Source organism: Sinocyclocheilus rhinocerous, unplaced genomic scaffold (genome assembly GCF_001515625.1).
Source record: "Sinocyclocheilus rhinocerous isolate Xijiao unplaced genomic scaffold, SAMN03320098_v1.1 scaffold642, whole genome shotgun sequence".
NCBI classification, from domain to species: Eukaryota; Metazoa; Chordata; class Actinopteri; order Cypriniformes; family Cyprinidae; genus Sinocyclocheilus; species Sinocyclocheilus rhinocerous.
In genome coordinates this window covers 1,450,983-1,467,404 of record NW_015626390.1, presented here as the reverse complement: position 1 = coordinate 1,467,404, position 16,422 = coordinate 1,450,983, and the positions used below count along the sequence as shown (strand labels likewise).

Here is a 16,422-nt window from a genome sequence, read left to right as displayed (position 1 = left end):
AATATTATTACAATTTTAAATAACTGTTTTCTGAATGAATATCTTGTAAAATATCATTTAGCACTGGGTTGTATTTAACCCAGCATTTTTTAGAGTGTAACTTTTGAACTTTTTCAAGCACAGATAAATTCAGTTACTCCCAAAAATCTGCACCGGTAATATGGCTTTAAGTATTGGAGTACTACCCAGTCTGTATTTACTGTGTATATTTACTTTTACTTTACTTTTAGTCATTTAGCAGTATATATGTATATATATATGCCATTTTATTGTGGAGTGACTTTGAGGAAGCGTTTCATTATCTTGGTAATTTCCGGGCAGCAGCTCATCACAGGCTACCTCATATCTTCCTTAAGAAAACAGAAATGTAGAAATAAGAGCTCTAGTTTCCTGATTATCACCAGGCTGGCACGGATCCAGGTGCATAAAAGGCCTGTTTGATATTTGTGTTAAATCCGGCTGTTTTGTACCATGATGAAGTTCGTGCCAGCCTGGGAAGTTGGAAGAATCAATCAGGCTTAGAGAGGTTATTATGACCCAAAGGTTATTTCAAGGACAAATCTTGCAAATGTTTAAGGCACGATTCCTCCTAAACTGTAATTCTGTCATTATTCATCCACTCTCATTTCAAACATGTGTTGTTTTATTGCAGTTTCAGTTTATAGTGTCCACGTCTGTCAAGCTCCAAAAATGTATCATAAAACCTCTGTAAAAGCATAAAAAATATAGTCATCCAGAGAGCAAAAATTGAGTTTTAAAGGGATGGTTTGTCAAAAAAAGAAAATTCTGTCATCATTTACCTTTGTTTTAAACCAGTATGGAACACAGTGGAAGTCAATAGTCAATGCAATGGAAATCAATGATCACCAAAACTGATTGGTTACCAACTTTATTAAAAAAATATCTTCAGATTTATGGTTTGGAATGACAAGAATGTGAGTAAATGATGACTGAATTTTCATTTTGGAAGGTGGAAGACCGTCGTGATGCTTGTTGGGAAAGCTCAGTATCTTCCCTGCGCTCCAAGCTCTTTTTCTGCTGCCTGCTCAATGGCTCCGTGGATGATACGCACTTCTTCCTGGGTCAGAGTCCTCTCCATGTGACGGTACGCGACACGGTAACAGTGGCTCACTCTCTTTGTCCTAGGAGAGTATAAAAAGAGAAAAAGATTATTTGACAACAATCCTATTAACCACGAAACTGATCACCAAAAACGTTCCTTAAAAGTAGCCCTATATTCAATGCCTTCTGAAGTCATACAATCATAGCTCACCACACAGTTTTGTGTGATGAACAACACTGAAGTTGTTGTTGCTGTTCAACACTAAAACTGGATCTTTGTTACAATTCACTTATGTTGATAAGTTGGCTTAATATGGCTTCAGAAGACTTTGCATATTGTGCACATGTTCCATAGATTACTTTTATGGTGTGTGTTGTTGTTTTTTTGGATGGAAAAGTGCTATGTGAAGATTCTTCAAAATATCTTCTCCCGCATTCTACAGAAAGTCAGTCATACATGTTTGGAAAGACTTGATGGTGAGTAAATGATGGCAGAATGTACGTTTTTGGCTAAACTATGCCAGTAATATTCGCTTAGCTGTTGTAGTGCAGATATTTCTGCACAAATAAGTTATACAACAGTGTATGTGAGGTCAAGCTAATACACAGATCAAAGTGGTTCAGGGAGCTGCCAGTCAACAAACTCTCTCGTTCTCTCACACACATGCATTGTGCCTCGTCTCAGGGGAGACGCTGGATTAACAAAGAACAAGAAACTACAAAGTTTTGACTTACACTGTGCTCTCCAGGGACGAGACCAAAGTCAAGCGTGATTCCTTCTTTATTGTGCATGCTGTATGTAAGCAAGACTGCAGAAGACTGAGGAAAAAAGCCAAGGGTTTGGACTCTTTATTGAGCAACGAAGTGAGACAAAATGGCTGACAGGCAACTGCAGTAAAGCAGCTGCTGGGATTCCAGTGCAAACCAACGGGGGAGTTGCGAGGCTACCTCGGATTCACTTTGCCGATATTGGATTTGCAGTCAGCAGGCCCGGTGCCCACTGGGATGTAAACTGACATAATAATGCATCAGAGAAGCACCCTAAGAGTCAAACAGCTCCAAAATGCTTAGCGTTTTGAACTGAACTTTTTTTTGCAATCCTACGCTTCCTACAGTTGAAATCCTCACGATCTAAGATTGACAGAACGGTGGAAATGAAACAAAATATCAGCTTATAGAACATTTGACATTGTATCTATGCATATGTAATCATTCTAGATCTGCCATTATAATTTAGAATCACACAGAAACATGAGCAAATTAGTAATTATTATTCGTACAAAAAAAAAACATTTACTTTGAATGTGCGAGACGTCCGGTTTATTAGTTGCTATTGGTAAAACTAGAAGAAGAATAAAGTGCAATAAAATTATATGTGCTACATGATCTCTTCAGTGTTACATGGTCACATGATCCTTCATATATACTGTTGAGGAGTGTTTAGATTTAGTAGGGATGCAATTCAGAAATATATACATAACAGTAAAACATACAAATGTATACACTATACTGTTGTTTGTAAGATTTTTTTAGGCTGCATTTATTTGATAAAAAATGCAGTAGAACAAATAATGTAAAATATCATGCGCAATGTTTAAAAATGTTTTTCTATTTAATTAGATTTTAATTTTTAACATTATTTTTTTTAATTTTCAGCATCATTACTCCAGTCTTCAGCGTCACATGCTCCTTCAGAAATCATTCTGATATGCTGATTTGCTGCTCAAGAAACATTTCTGATTATTATCAATGTATAGATGTCTTTACTGTCACTTTTGATTGATTTAATGCATCCTTGCGGTTATAAAAATATAATTTTCTTTCAAAAAGAAAAAACAAAAACTTACCGACCACTACATTTTTAATAGATGTGAATTAATAAATATGAAAAGACTTTTACATGTGTGAACCTGTGCATACATGCATACATTGTTTCATCATATATCCAAAAGTACAAAAATATGTAAAATTGACAGAACGGTGGAAATGAAACAAAATATCAGCTTATAGAACATTTGACATTGTATCTATGCATATGTAATCATTCTAGATCTGCCATTATAATTTAGAATCACACAGAAACATGAGCAAATTAGTAATTATTATTCGTACAAAAAAAAAACATTTACTTTGAATGTGCGAGACGTCCGGTTTATTAGTTGCTATTGGTAAAACTAGAAGAAGAATAAAGTGCAATAAAATTATATGTGCTACATGATCTCTTCAGTGTCACATGGTCACATGATCCTTCATATATACTGTTGAGGAGTGTTTAGATTTAGTAGGGATGCAATTCAGAAATATATACATAACAGTAAAACATACAAATGTATACACTATACTGTTGTTTGTAAGATTTTTTTAGGCTGCATTTATTTGATAAAAAATGCAGTAGAACAAATAATGTAAAATATCATGCGCAATGTTTAAAAATGTTTTTCTATTTAATTAGATTTTAATTTTTAACATTATTTTTTTTAATTTTCAGCATCATTACTCCAGTCTTCAGCGTCACATGCTCCTTCAGAAATCATTCTGATATGCTGATTTGCTGCTCAAGAAACATTTCTGATTATTATCAATGTATAGATGTCTTTACTGTCACTTTTGATTGATTTAATGCATCCTTGCGGTTATAAAAATATAATTTTCTTTCAAAAAGAAAAAACAAAAACTTACCGACCACTACATTTTTAATAGATGTGAATTAATAAATATGAAAAGACTTTTACATGTGTGAACCTGTGCATACATGCATACATTGTTTCATCATATATCCAAAAGTACAAAAATATGTAAAAATCATAAACATTTTATTTTTAGAGATGTGGGATCCACTAAAACGCTTTTCACACACGCCTAGAAAAGTTTCTGCATGTCATCGCAATAATCTGTTTCTATAGGGATAAACGTTTATCTTTCTCTTGAAACATTTCTTTATATAAAAAAGTAAAAGGTTAAAGTGTAAATGCTGTGGCGCATCCCGCATCTCAATGTCAATACGGTCTCTCTCAATAAAACAGCATCCTCACAGTGAAGAAGTTAAAAATATCCAGAAGATGAGTGTGATCCCAGGGGAAGCTCATCCGTAACTGATTGACACATAAGGAATGATCATACCTGCTGCTGCTGCTGCTGCTGTGTGAGGAGAGATAATTCATCAAACCACAGTTAGTGTGAACAAAGGCAGAGGTAAAGGGAAAGCAATAAACATAAACCCCAGATCGACCGAAAAAACACTGACATAAATAGACAGCTGTAAAAAAAAGACAGCTAAGAATAAATCTGTGAAACGTGACGGCTTTCTACCCACACATGCTGTGGAAAGCGTTTCTGCGAACTTGTGGAGCGGTCGGCTGGCGCACACGCCGTCTAGCAGCCAGAGATCGACTGCGAGAGCTGCACAAACGCAGAACCTGACAATTTTAGGCTATCGCCGGCTGCCACTGGGACATGTACGTTTTCACGCATCCCAAACAGCCAAAGCAGATAATTGGATAAAGTGATTTTCATCCAGGACTCAAGTTTCTTTCTTTTCTTTTTTTAATCATTATAGAAGGAAAGCAGTGCTAAATTGGGAAGCTACTTTTAATCTACTTTATATCATGATACAAGCAAAGAGTTAAACTACAGTCAAGCTATTTTTATTTATAAAAAAAAAGCTACATGCTACTAACTACAAAAAAAACTAACATTTTGTTACATGAAATAAATGTCAACTGGAATAAAATAAAATATAAAAAAAAAAATTTTATTTGTAATTTTATTTTCAGTATAATTTAAAATATTTTGAAAATAGCTTTTAATTTTACATTTTCATGTACAGTATGTATATGCATGCATACTTACATACATACATAAACACACACGTTTGTTTCTGTGAATTGTTATTATACTGACCAAATCATATTTTCTATTCCCTAACCCAGGGGTCACCAAACTTGATCCTGGAGGGACATTTGGTCCCCACAATGTAGCATAAACAAGTATACACACACACACACACGAATATAAATTAAATGCTATTTTCAAAATATGATATTTAAATAGTTATTGTCAGACTTTTGGACCCGTTTTGCCTCCGTAGTTCTTCCTGTGTTTCCTTAGATGGTCTTTTTCCTGTTCTTGCTTATTTTGATTGCCCTGTGTTTAAATACAGTTACCTCCGTGTGTCTACCCTCCGTTTTTGTTTCCGTTTTTTCTCTCTGTTCTTGTTTCCGTTGTGTTTTCCCTTATGGATCCCTTCACCCATCCGGAATTCCTCCTCCTCCTGCTGGAGCAGGGGGACAGATCTCTCGAGGACCATACGAGACTGTTCCGGCTGTTAGCTAGCACCACCAGCTACCCGGAAGACGCGTGCTCATTCTATGATGCAAGCTTGAACACCGCGAGCAGAGCGCCTTCGTCCGAAGATGGTCCTCGAGAGAATTTCGCCGCATTTGTGGATCCACTCCTGACCCAGAGCCCAGCACACCATCTCCCTGCGGTGCGGAGCATCAGCCCGAGCCCATTACCGCCGCGATCAACGAGCCAGCGCAATGCCGAGCGACTGAGCGGAGGATCGCCCCATTCCATGCACCTGTGTTCCCCTGATTGCCCTGTGTTTATAAGCCCCAGTCTGTTCAGTTTGGTTTTGTCGGGTCTACTTGTTGTGAACGTCATCCTTGCGCTCTGTGTCTCCCTTTTGGATCATTAAAAGACTCTTGTTCGGTGAAATCTCCACGTCTCCTCGTTTCCTCATTCCTTCCTCCTCCTGCTGGAGCAGGGGGACAGATCTCTCGAGGACCATACGAGACTGTTCCGGCTGTTAGCTAGCACCACCAGCGCGGAAGACGCGCTCTGCTCATTCTATGATGCAAGCTTGAACACCGCGAGCAGAGCGCCTTCGTCCGAAGATGGTCCTCGAGAGAATTTCGCCGCATTTGTGGATCCACTCCTGACCCAGAGCCCAGCACACCATCTCCCTGCGGTGCGGAGCATCAGCCCGAGCCCATTACCGCCGCGATCAACGAGCTAGCGCAATGCCGAGCGACTGAGCGGAGGATCACCCCGGATGTGGAGCCCCACCCGTCAGACCAGGTGTGAGAGCCGGCGACAGTGCCCACCGCGAGGGAGCAAGCCGTGGACATGCACCGCGGCTGAGGGTGAGCTAATTATACATCTGGGACAGCTGGACTTAGAAGGGGACCTGATGGACTGGGAGACAGATCTGGAGGTCGACTTGCCCCCTCCCCTCTCTCCTTCGTCCCCGCTGGTCCCGTCCAGCCCTGAGGGGGCTCCCGTTTCCCAGTCCAGCCAGGAGTGGGCTCTGATCCCCGAGGGCAGCCCTGAGAGCCCGGAGGCTCACGAATGCCTGCCCACCCGCCCGCTCCTGCCTCCTCCACCGGTGTCGTCTGGCAGCCCCTCTGCTCGCCCTCAGCCCACCATCAATACAGTGTGAGCAGTAGATATCTGTCACGGAAGCAAAACAAAAAACGAAATACAACTACAACTAGAAAAAAAATGAAAATTTCTCTCTCTCTATATATATATATATATATATTTCACTACAAAAGAAGATGAAACTGCAGCGTGAGGACTTCTGCTTGGGGACTCCAATGAATTGAGTCATTTTTTGAACCATTTCATTTGCATGAACCATCCGAATGATACAATTATGTAAAACGAATCATCCGTCTCAATGTTTCATACGAGAGAGATGGGATATTTTAGGAAAATGTCTTTATATTCTTTCAGCTAAAGCTGCAGGCGCAAAACAATCCGATATGTCAGAATGTGTCACGCTGCGTGGCTGCTTGTCGAAAAATGTAGCTTCTTACTGGACGAGCTACATTATTATGAAAACTGAAGTTAGTAGCGTTGCTATTTTTAGCTAGTTACACCGAAGGAGATGACAATGTGTAGCAAGCAAAAGCTAACAAGACCCAAAAGAGAGGCAACCAGGTTGAACATTTCACAGAACCACAACCTGTTTTATGATGTTCAACTTCAAAACTATGTATGTAATGAGTCAATTAAGATGATGTTTGGAGCTATTATGTTATTTCCATCGAGGTTTATGGTTTATGCATAGCTTCCTCTGTCTCTTCGGCTCTGTCTGCCTTGGTAAAAAGAACAGCTGACATTTTCAGTGAACACACAGGTGGTTCAATAATTCAGTGGCCACAGAAGGCGAACAGTGATCCAAACACACACAACAATTCCATTTTATTGGAGCTGACTCTGTTTTATTGCTTGGCAAAATTTGGTGTGGGAGTCGGCAGGAGCAGTTATTCATACAGGCTTTGCCGCGAACGGAAAGGTGTGTGTGACAAACTGCGGCGAAAAAAACAAAACACACACAACGACAACAGAGCACAGATATGAAATCTATTCTGAGTGACAGAAGAAGAACTGAACCTTAGAGATAGCGGGAGCGCAGACGTTTGTTAGCTGTTTGTGATCAAACTGCCAAAACCTGATTCCACTTGACATTGACTGAGAATCAGTTTTATCAAACCAAACTCTAAACAACTTCTCCATGCAAGAGAAGACAGAACCCTCATATGCAGTGCAATATGTTTTCTTGATTAATTTGCCAGAGTTTCAGCTTGTGGCACCAAAAAATATGATTCCTTTCCATGGTGAATAGTTATTTGTAAACTGAACCAAGCTACTCAGATACTATTTTTGGTTTATTATTAGCATCGATATAACTTTTACATGGCTATTTTACACAAAAAGACTGTCAACTTCTTTTTCCTACCTTCAATTAGGGATGTTGATAAATCTCATGATAAATCTCAAAATCCCATGAAGCCTTATTAAACAGCCTTGGTAATGTGATAAACTAAACACTGGCATGCTCATTTTCAGCCCACAGATTTAATGTGCAAATATACTGTACATAACTGACAATACTATATAGAACTGAACAGATTTAGCGTTTACTTGCCTTTCACAGTTGTAATTGAAAATCTTCCAGAAACCCTTACAATTTGATATGAAGGTCACATACCACAAGCTTTTAGTTCAGTAAAGCTGAACTAGACAATGTTTCAAACTATTGTTGTCACAATACTGAAATTCCAGTAGTCGGAACAAATACTAGTAAAGGCCATACTGGTATCGTTTTCAAAAACTTTGAAACCTGCTGTCAAAAGTTTGCATTTTCAGGCCCCCAAAAACATCATTGCTGTTTAAATTAACAGCCAAATGACATAGAAAGTTTTCTGTTTATAGTTGAAAATGATGTTGAAACCGTGGTCCTTGATGATTCATAAAATACAAGTCAGTAGGTACCGGCACTTGAGTGTCAAACAAAGCATATACAGGCAAGACAAATGAATCCCCGTGGCTCCTGATGATATATTGAGGTCTTATGAAGTGAAACAATTGGTCTGTGCAAGAAACCAAACATTATTTACAGTATTATTACCTGTAATCCAGAGCCTAAGGCAAACGGTCCAGAGTGTTATCTGGTTTGTGAGTGAAACATTCTTTTGAACTGGTTCTTTTAGTGAACTTGATGAGCCAGTTCACTAAATCGGACTAAATCGTCTCGGACCGAAGACCGATGAGCCACTGATATGCGCATATGTGAACCGAGCACTTGAATGAAGGGGCCAAATGAAAGTTTCTATGGTTTCTCATTGTTTATGTAAAAAGGTGAGCTGATGAAGAGAAGTTTAGTTTATATGCTTTAGACATGCAAAACATCCACATTTCACATCATTATTGGGTGCTTTAATAATATAATTGTGAATACGTTATGCCATTGCATCATTGCATTAATTTTGACAGCAAATTTTGATTTAGTTTTAGTCATAGTCTTTTGACTAAAACGCCATTTAGTTTTAGTCATCTGAAATTTTTTTTTGTTTTAGTCTAGTTTTAGGAAATTTACTGGAAATTTTCCACCTTTTTGCAACCCTAGCGGTGACACACAACATGCCTTAATGTTAAAATTAAATAAAACCATTTATCATAAAGAACAAGAACATGGTCTTCTTTTCAATGAAATACTAATGGTTATATAGGCTAATTATGCATTATTTATAACAACTTGTTTAGTTTACGTGAATACTCGTCAAAACAGACAATTCGACATCATTTTGTTTGTATTACTCCGTTCATGAGACGCGAAAGAGTACTTGTGTGCTGTGTGAGAGGCGCTGCTTCGCTCAGAAAACCGGACCGAATTGAGTTCTCTCTTGCGTCGTCAGATTTATCCATACGCCTGCTCTTCTCGTACTCCCAGATATCGACATTTTTGTACGTTTTATGAGACGTGCAGCAAGTGTATGTTAGCTAGTTAGTTCATATGTACGCATCTAACCTCCGAACCACGCAGCAGATTCGTTCTGAACGAATCTCTTCCCAAATCGTCCCTCCCTAACATTTTAGTTTCGTTTTTATTCGTTGACGAAAATGTCAATAGATTTTCGTCATAGTTTCTGTCATTCAAAACGAGTTTTAGTTCGTCATCGTCTCGTTTTCGTCGGTGAAAAAAATGTCATTGACGAAAATTATTCGTCAACGAAATTCACACTGCATTGCATGATTACTTTACCAAACTAGCGAACCAGTTAATTGAAACAACCAGTCGTGAAAAAGAATAGTATTTCCCCGTTTGCCTGAGGCTCTGGATTACAGGTAATAATGTTGTAAATAATGTTCAGTTTCTTGCACAGACTGATCGTTTCGCTTCATAAGACCTCAATATATCATCAGGAGCCATTAATTTAGTTTTGCCTGATATGCTTTTTTGACTCTCAACTGCTGACTTGCATTTTATGAATCACCAAGGACCACGGTCTCAGCTAAAAATCTTAATTACTATTCTGCTGAAGAAAAAAAAGTCACCTGCAGTACATCTTGGAAGGCCTGAGGGTGAGTAAATTAACATCAAATTTTCATTTCTGCGTGAACCTTTCCTTTAATTATGACTGTCCACCACAACTTTATTAGCCAACAAAAGAACATGACAACAGTTACAAAAGGCAGATCAAGTGTAAAGCAAAACATTTCAGAGCTGTTAAGCCATGCATTTTCAGAATATCAATTGCGCTGACAGTGGACGTGAAAACAAAGGCACATTGAAATATATGCCGAAGTGAAAAAGCATGCTTCACGTCCTCAGAGCCCAGCAGAAAGCTAAAGACCATGGAGACATTGAGCAGTGTTTTTCCATGTCTTCTAGGCTCACAGGTTCTGTCACTGTGAGGAGCTGTTATATCAGGGCCTCATTTTTGCCGAGGTTTCAGCATGGCCTTTGCCTCTCCATCCAGTAATTGGGAGCAATATTCCAAGACACTGCCTGACTACACGGTGCAATTTAAGAGACACAGGACAGACACAGCATGACTTTCTGTTCTAAGCTTTAAAACCATGGCAGCTTTTGTAAGACATCTAAAGACAAGTAAAAAGTACACTTTTCCTTGATTTAAAAAAAAATTGTATTATGCAGCTATATCTGCTGCTAATTCATTTTAATGGATTTGGTTTAGGGGCCTCGGTGGTCTCAGACCAACCGTTTCAAAAGTAATGATCGCGTCCAAGTACCACATTTGCATATATTTGCATCTTATATTTGTTTTTAGTTGTCTCTTTGTTCAAATCTTTTAATTTTTTTAAACTAAAGTATATAGTCAGTCAGTATAGAGTCGGTTGTAAATTGGGACCTGAACAGTATAACTTGAAAGTGGTTTTCTATGTCTCTTGGGGAGCCTTCAGTCCCATAGCATACATCCTATATACAGACACAGATCATGGTTTTTGAGCCATTTTTTGTGGCTTTTGTCACTAAGATATCACAATCATGTTGTCTTATGTTAATAAAGAGCAGGGCTAGGTGGTATGATAATTTGAACTGAAGCATTTTATGTTGAATATATATACATATATATATATATATATATATATCAATTCATCAAATAATCCTGGAGAAAAACATCATGATTTCCACAAACATATTAAGCAGAGGAACTGTTTCCAACATTGCTAATAATCAGAAATGTTTCTTGAGCAGCAAATCAGCATATTAGAATGATTTCTGAAGATCACGTGACACTGAAGACTGGAGTAATGATGCTGAAAAGTCAGCTTTGATCATAGCAATAAAATTACATTTTAAAATATATTTAAACAGAAGTCTTTGTGTACGTGTTTGGTTCATCAAATCCATAGAAACAAATACTTGCTGCACGTCGAGTGGAAGCAGTTTCAGCTCAATTAAAGGGCATCTACACATACAGGAGGAGAGTTTCCTTCACGGAAGCCATTTCTGGAAGCACGTCTATCCCATGACAATCAGTTGATTTTCAGAAAGGCTGGGATTCTGAAACATGACACTCCCTACTGGATACAGCTCTCAGAAGGGAGAGGAGCAGACAGAAAATCCAGTCAATAGGCTGCTAATGATTTTAACCAGGCTAACAGTGCCAGCACTCAAGCAAAGTGACTTCCCATGGAAAAAAAGAGATGATGTTTTAGCAAATGTGCAAGTTTTCTCCATTACCATTCTCCACACAACAAAAAACTCAAACTGAAAAACGAGGAGGAAAACGGAAAGTGCTTTACAGAATGCACTGCACTCTGCTGAGCTCAGTGATGAGAAAAAAAAGACAATTATAAATACAATTCATTCACTGTTCACCATGTAATTCATTTTAGATTGTCATATAGTATGACATTTATCATATAAGTATTCCATGTTGCCTCAATATTAGGCCATGAAAACTGCATACATATAATTATTTTTAATATGAATGAATGTATATAATTTAATAAATTCAGTTATAAAAAGTAATTGTAAAAAGTAAATAAAATAGTCTCAATAAAATAATTTGTACTAATTATGAATAATTTTATATCAACAACTGATTCATTTAATAATTATAAATTGTACAATTTTGAAATTTTAAAAATATATTTAATCATTTTAATAAATTTTACAATAAATTATTATTTGGTATATAGCACGACACAACACATTAATTTTTCAGAAGTATTTTATATTTACTACCATTAAAATTGTATCTTTGTAAAATATGTAAGAAAGTGACATAACAAACTTTACATATTTATGGCTATTTACCTTCACTAATTCATTTTAAATGGTCATTTCTTTCTAATGGTATTCCAGGTAGTCTCAAAGCAATTATATGTAATCACTGATATAATTTTAATATTAATAACCTTTATTATTATTATTTAATAATTATTAAATAAGTATATAATACATTTGTATTATTTAATAATTATAATACAATCGTATAAAAAAATATACGTTTAAAATGTAAATAAATTACTACCTATTAGCAGTTGATCTCTGTAAAATACACAAAGTTACCTAACAAGCTTTACATACTGATGACTTAAAAAGATCTAGTTAAATGGCAGCCAAAAGCAAAATGCTGAATTTAACGATTTTGAGAATAGATTTATTGTGTTTGTGGACACACGTCACTACAGCGAACAGACGTCACTACTGACATCCCACCTTCAGCAACACCTCAATAAACACACTGCCATAACTAGGATTGGCCGCTAAGAGGATTTAGCTTCGACTTTCATGGCCTCTGATGAAAAGCCACACTATGAAAGAAACAAGACGACATTCTTTCCATCAAAGGCATGGTGGCGTTCCTCTCCAGCAGCACGGAAGGACTGAAGAACTGAAGAAATCAATTTGCATTCCATTAAGAGTTCCAGACTTCAGCATCCAGACCCGCAGCAGACGAGCCTCTAGTCTGTATTAATCCAACAACTCATTTATTTTCTAATCATACCTGACAAAGGCGAGGGATACGGAGAGCACCTCTTGTTCTACGCGTCGAGAAACCGGAAGTGCGGACGGATGAGGGCTATTTCAAGGATACTTGTGAGGTCATGTTTGGTTGGATGTTACATAAACACAAATAGGGCAGCACTTCACTTCTCAGAGGAGAACAATACTCCTTATCCAGGCTTGAACCGGCCCGTCCCTGTTATATAAGCTTAGTTTAAATAAACAACAACAACTGTATACAGACTATAAAACTATTATTAAAGGAATAGTTCACCCAAAAATGAAAATGTGATGAAAAGATGTAGATGAGTTTCTTTGTTCATTGGAACAGATTTGGAGGAATGAAGCATTCCATCACTTGCCCACCAATGGATCCTCTGCAGTGAATGGGTGCCGTCAGTCCATCAATTAATGTCTTGTAAAGTGAAACGCTGCATGTTTGTAAGAAACAAATCCACCATTAAGACGTTTTTAACTTCAAACTGTTGCTTCCAGCTAAACTACAACTCCTCGATCATAATACTGCTTCCTGAAAAAGTGGTCTGAATCAGAAGAGAATTACTGGAGAAAGCGTTATTAAAAATCATGGACTCATATTTTAGCCACAGCTTTTTAACACACAGATTTTTCACTTTACAGGTTGTTGATTACTTGTGGATTATTGTGATGTTTTTATCAGCTGTTTGGACTCTCATTCTGACGGCACCCATTCACTGCAGAGCATCCATCGGTGAGCAAGTGATAGAATCCTAAGTTTTTAAAATCTGGTCCCATAAAGTAACAAACTCATCTACATTTTGGATGGCTGAGGATGAGTAAATTTAAAGCAAATTTTCATTTTTTTGCTGAAATATTCCTTTAATGCACAATCACACTCTTATTATTATTCACATTTTCATAAACCACCATGAAAAAGGTTTATGGTCAGAATATTTTTTAATAGATTTTCTAATAGCTATTTGAATTTTTAATAGTATTTGTAATAGTTTTTCATGTATCTGCCACTGGCACATCTTACCCCAAATTATCTGACATATTTAACCCCACTGCTACCTTGTCGAAAAAGAAAAAAAAAAAACCTTCATGATTATTCACAGCTAATCTGTAGCCAAATCTTTTTCTTGGTTTTATACATTGGCAGTTTTCATTTTAATTTTAGTTAAAAGTTTTAGTAATTTTGTTGTGTTTTTATAAATAAAAAAAACACAACTTTTTTAAAAACATGTCTATTTAGTTTTTATTCATTTTTATTTCAGTTTTTGTTTTAGTACATCAAGTTAAACTAAATGAAAATTAGAAATGTTGCATTGGCAAACTAGATGAAATTATTTATTTATTTTTAAATTTTACATTGGCAGTTTTCATTTTAATTTTAGTTAAAAGTTTTAGTAATTTTGTTGTGTTTTTATAAATAAAAAAAACACAACTTTTTTAAAAACATGTCTATTTAGTTTTTATTCATTTTTATTTCAGTTTTTGTTTTAGTACATCAAGTTAAACTAAATGAAAATGAGAAATGTTGCATTGGCAAACTAGATGAAATTATTTATTTATTTTTAAATTGACGTATTTTATTTCAAGTAAAAATTAATTTGTTTATTTAAATGTATTTTTATGTAATTATCTTTAATGGTTTTAGTTTTAGCAAACTTTAATAACCCTTTGGGCCCAGTATGGTCTCATGATAAAAACCACCAAGTTTACTAGATAAATGGAGTGGCACATCTTACCCCACCCACCCTCACCTACTTATGATTCACTAATAATTGCAGGTTTTTAGCCCAATCAGTTTAGCACACAAACACACAAAGCTCCAGTTCTGCACTTCGCTCTAATACGTGCTCCCATTCACATCAGGGAGGACAAATAAAAAAAGAGACAACGTTCATGAGAAAATAATGAACCTAATTAAAAGGAGAGTGCCTTGGATGATGGGAAGAAAAAACTTTGGGGAGATCAAATAAAAATTCCAGCTCAGAGGGAAGTCTACAGGCAGAGAAGGAGTCACTGAATTATTAAGATATCTGTCATAAAAGCGGGGAAGCACCTCGATCAGTAAAGGAGCTCGGGAAGGGTGACGGCACGGCTTCTTCAATGCACCTGCCGGCTGGTCTAAAATAAGAATAAAAAGTGTGCTGCTGTTGAAAAGGAGTGAACCTGAGCCACAAAATGCAGCTCTGTGATGTTCAGTATTGTCACAGGCTGATTGCAATAGAAAACAATGTTAATGTAGGTGAGGAAACATCACAAACACTTCATGTTCAAGCACATCTGAGACTTTGTACACAAAGCACTAGGATCCAAATGCTGATGCATGCTGATTTGTTTGGCTGTTTACATGCACTTCAATTCTGAACCTGAATGTTTGAGTCATAACACTAATTAGGTAGAAGTTACCCTTTGTAATTATTTGTATATCTTTGTATGAACACCAACTGCATGTGAAGTCTTTTACATCACTGAAGCTGAATTAATGATTGATTAGAAAAAGGGCAACAATGCACTTCAGACAATAAAAAAAAAAAATCCTCAATGGATATTTTGTGTTTCATATTTCATGGATAGTATGAGTAAGACAACAAAGACAGACCTAGATGGATAAAAAGCCAGTTTGCATCCTACTGATTATGGCGGATACAGTTTTAATCAAGAGGATCCTTTTCAATCTTTAATAGGGTAAAGGCTGTGGACCAAATGAATTATAAATGTAGTGTAATTCTGCATATTTACGGTCCCCGCTCTTCTGACACTATCATATCAAGTGCGCTCTTTAATTTAGACCCAAAGTCAAGTTTGTGCGTGCATTAAACCAAACAAACTGAATGATCGAAGAGCTTTTAAAAGACGACATAAAAATGAAAAACAAATCAGTCAATAGCCACATCATATTTAAGCAATAGAACACAAGACAACAAGAAACAAACTAACATACAGTATAAAGTGAAGAAGTAGCATAAACCTCAGACTGACCACCTGTATCCTATCCACTCACCATTTGATGCATACTGTAAGATCTGTTTGGATGACTTTACAGGGAAAAGTCATATTCAAGTGGTACTACATTGTTGCAATGAGCACTAATAAATTAATAAATCATATTTAATTTATAAACATGGTTATTTAATCCATGTTTAAAAACGTTTAACAGAGTTACATAATACATTTATAATTCATTAAATATTTATATTTAAAACTGATTATTTAAAGGAATAGTTCAATCAAAAATCGGAGCAGATTTGTAGAAATGTAGCATTCCATCACATGCTCAACAATGGATCCTCTGCTGTGAATGGGTGCCGTCAGAATGAGAGTCCAAACAGCATATTTTAGTTAGAAACAACAGTTTAAAGTGAAAAATATCTTAATAATGGATTTATTAAGAACACTCAGCTTTTGGGTTCTCACGATGTTAACTGATGGACTGGAGTGGTGTGGATTACTTGTGGATTATTGTGACGTTTTTATCAGCTGTTTGGACTCTCATTCTGACGGCACCCATTCACTGTAGAGCAGGGTTCCTCAATTAGTTTTTGCCGAGGGCCGCTGCCAACAAACAATACCAAGCCAAGGGCCACTGACCTATATATATA

At 36.7% G+C, this 16,422-nt stretch overlaps 1 protein-coding gene across 1 annotated transcript in view; it reads right to left on the bottom strand.

The window, feature by feature from the left end:
* Nucleotides 1-282: 282 nt before the first annotated feature.
* The window catches only part of LOC107713961 (phenylalanine--tRNA ligase, mitochondrial-like), a 74,795-nt gene continuing 58,655 nt past the window's right edge, over nucleotides 283-16,422 (bottom strand). Inside the window, exon 4 of the mRNA XM_016519638.1 lies at nucleotides 283-1,142. Within this exon, the coding sequence (XP_016375124.1) occupies nucleotides 1,004-1,142 (139 nt within the window). The 3' untranslated portion in view covers nucleotides 283-1,003. The remainder of the gene's footprint in view (nucleotides 1,143-16,422) is intronic.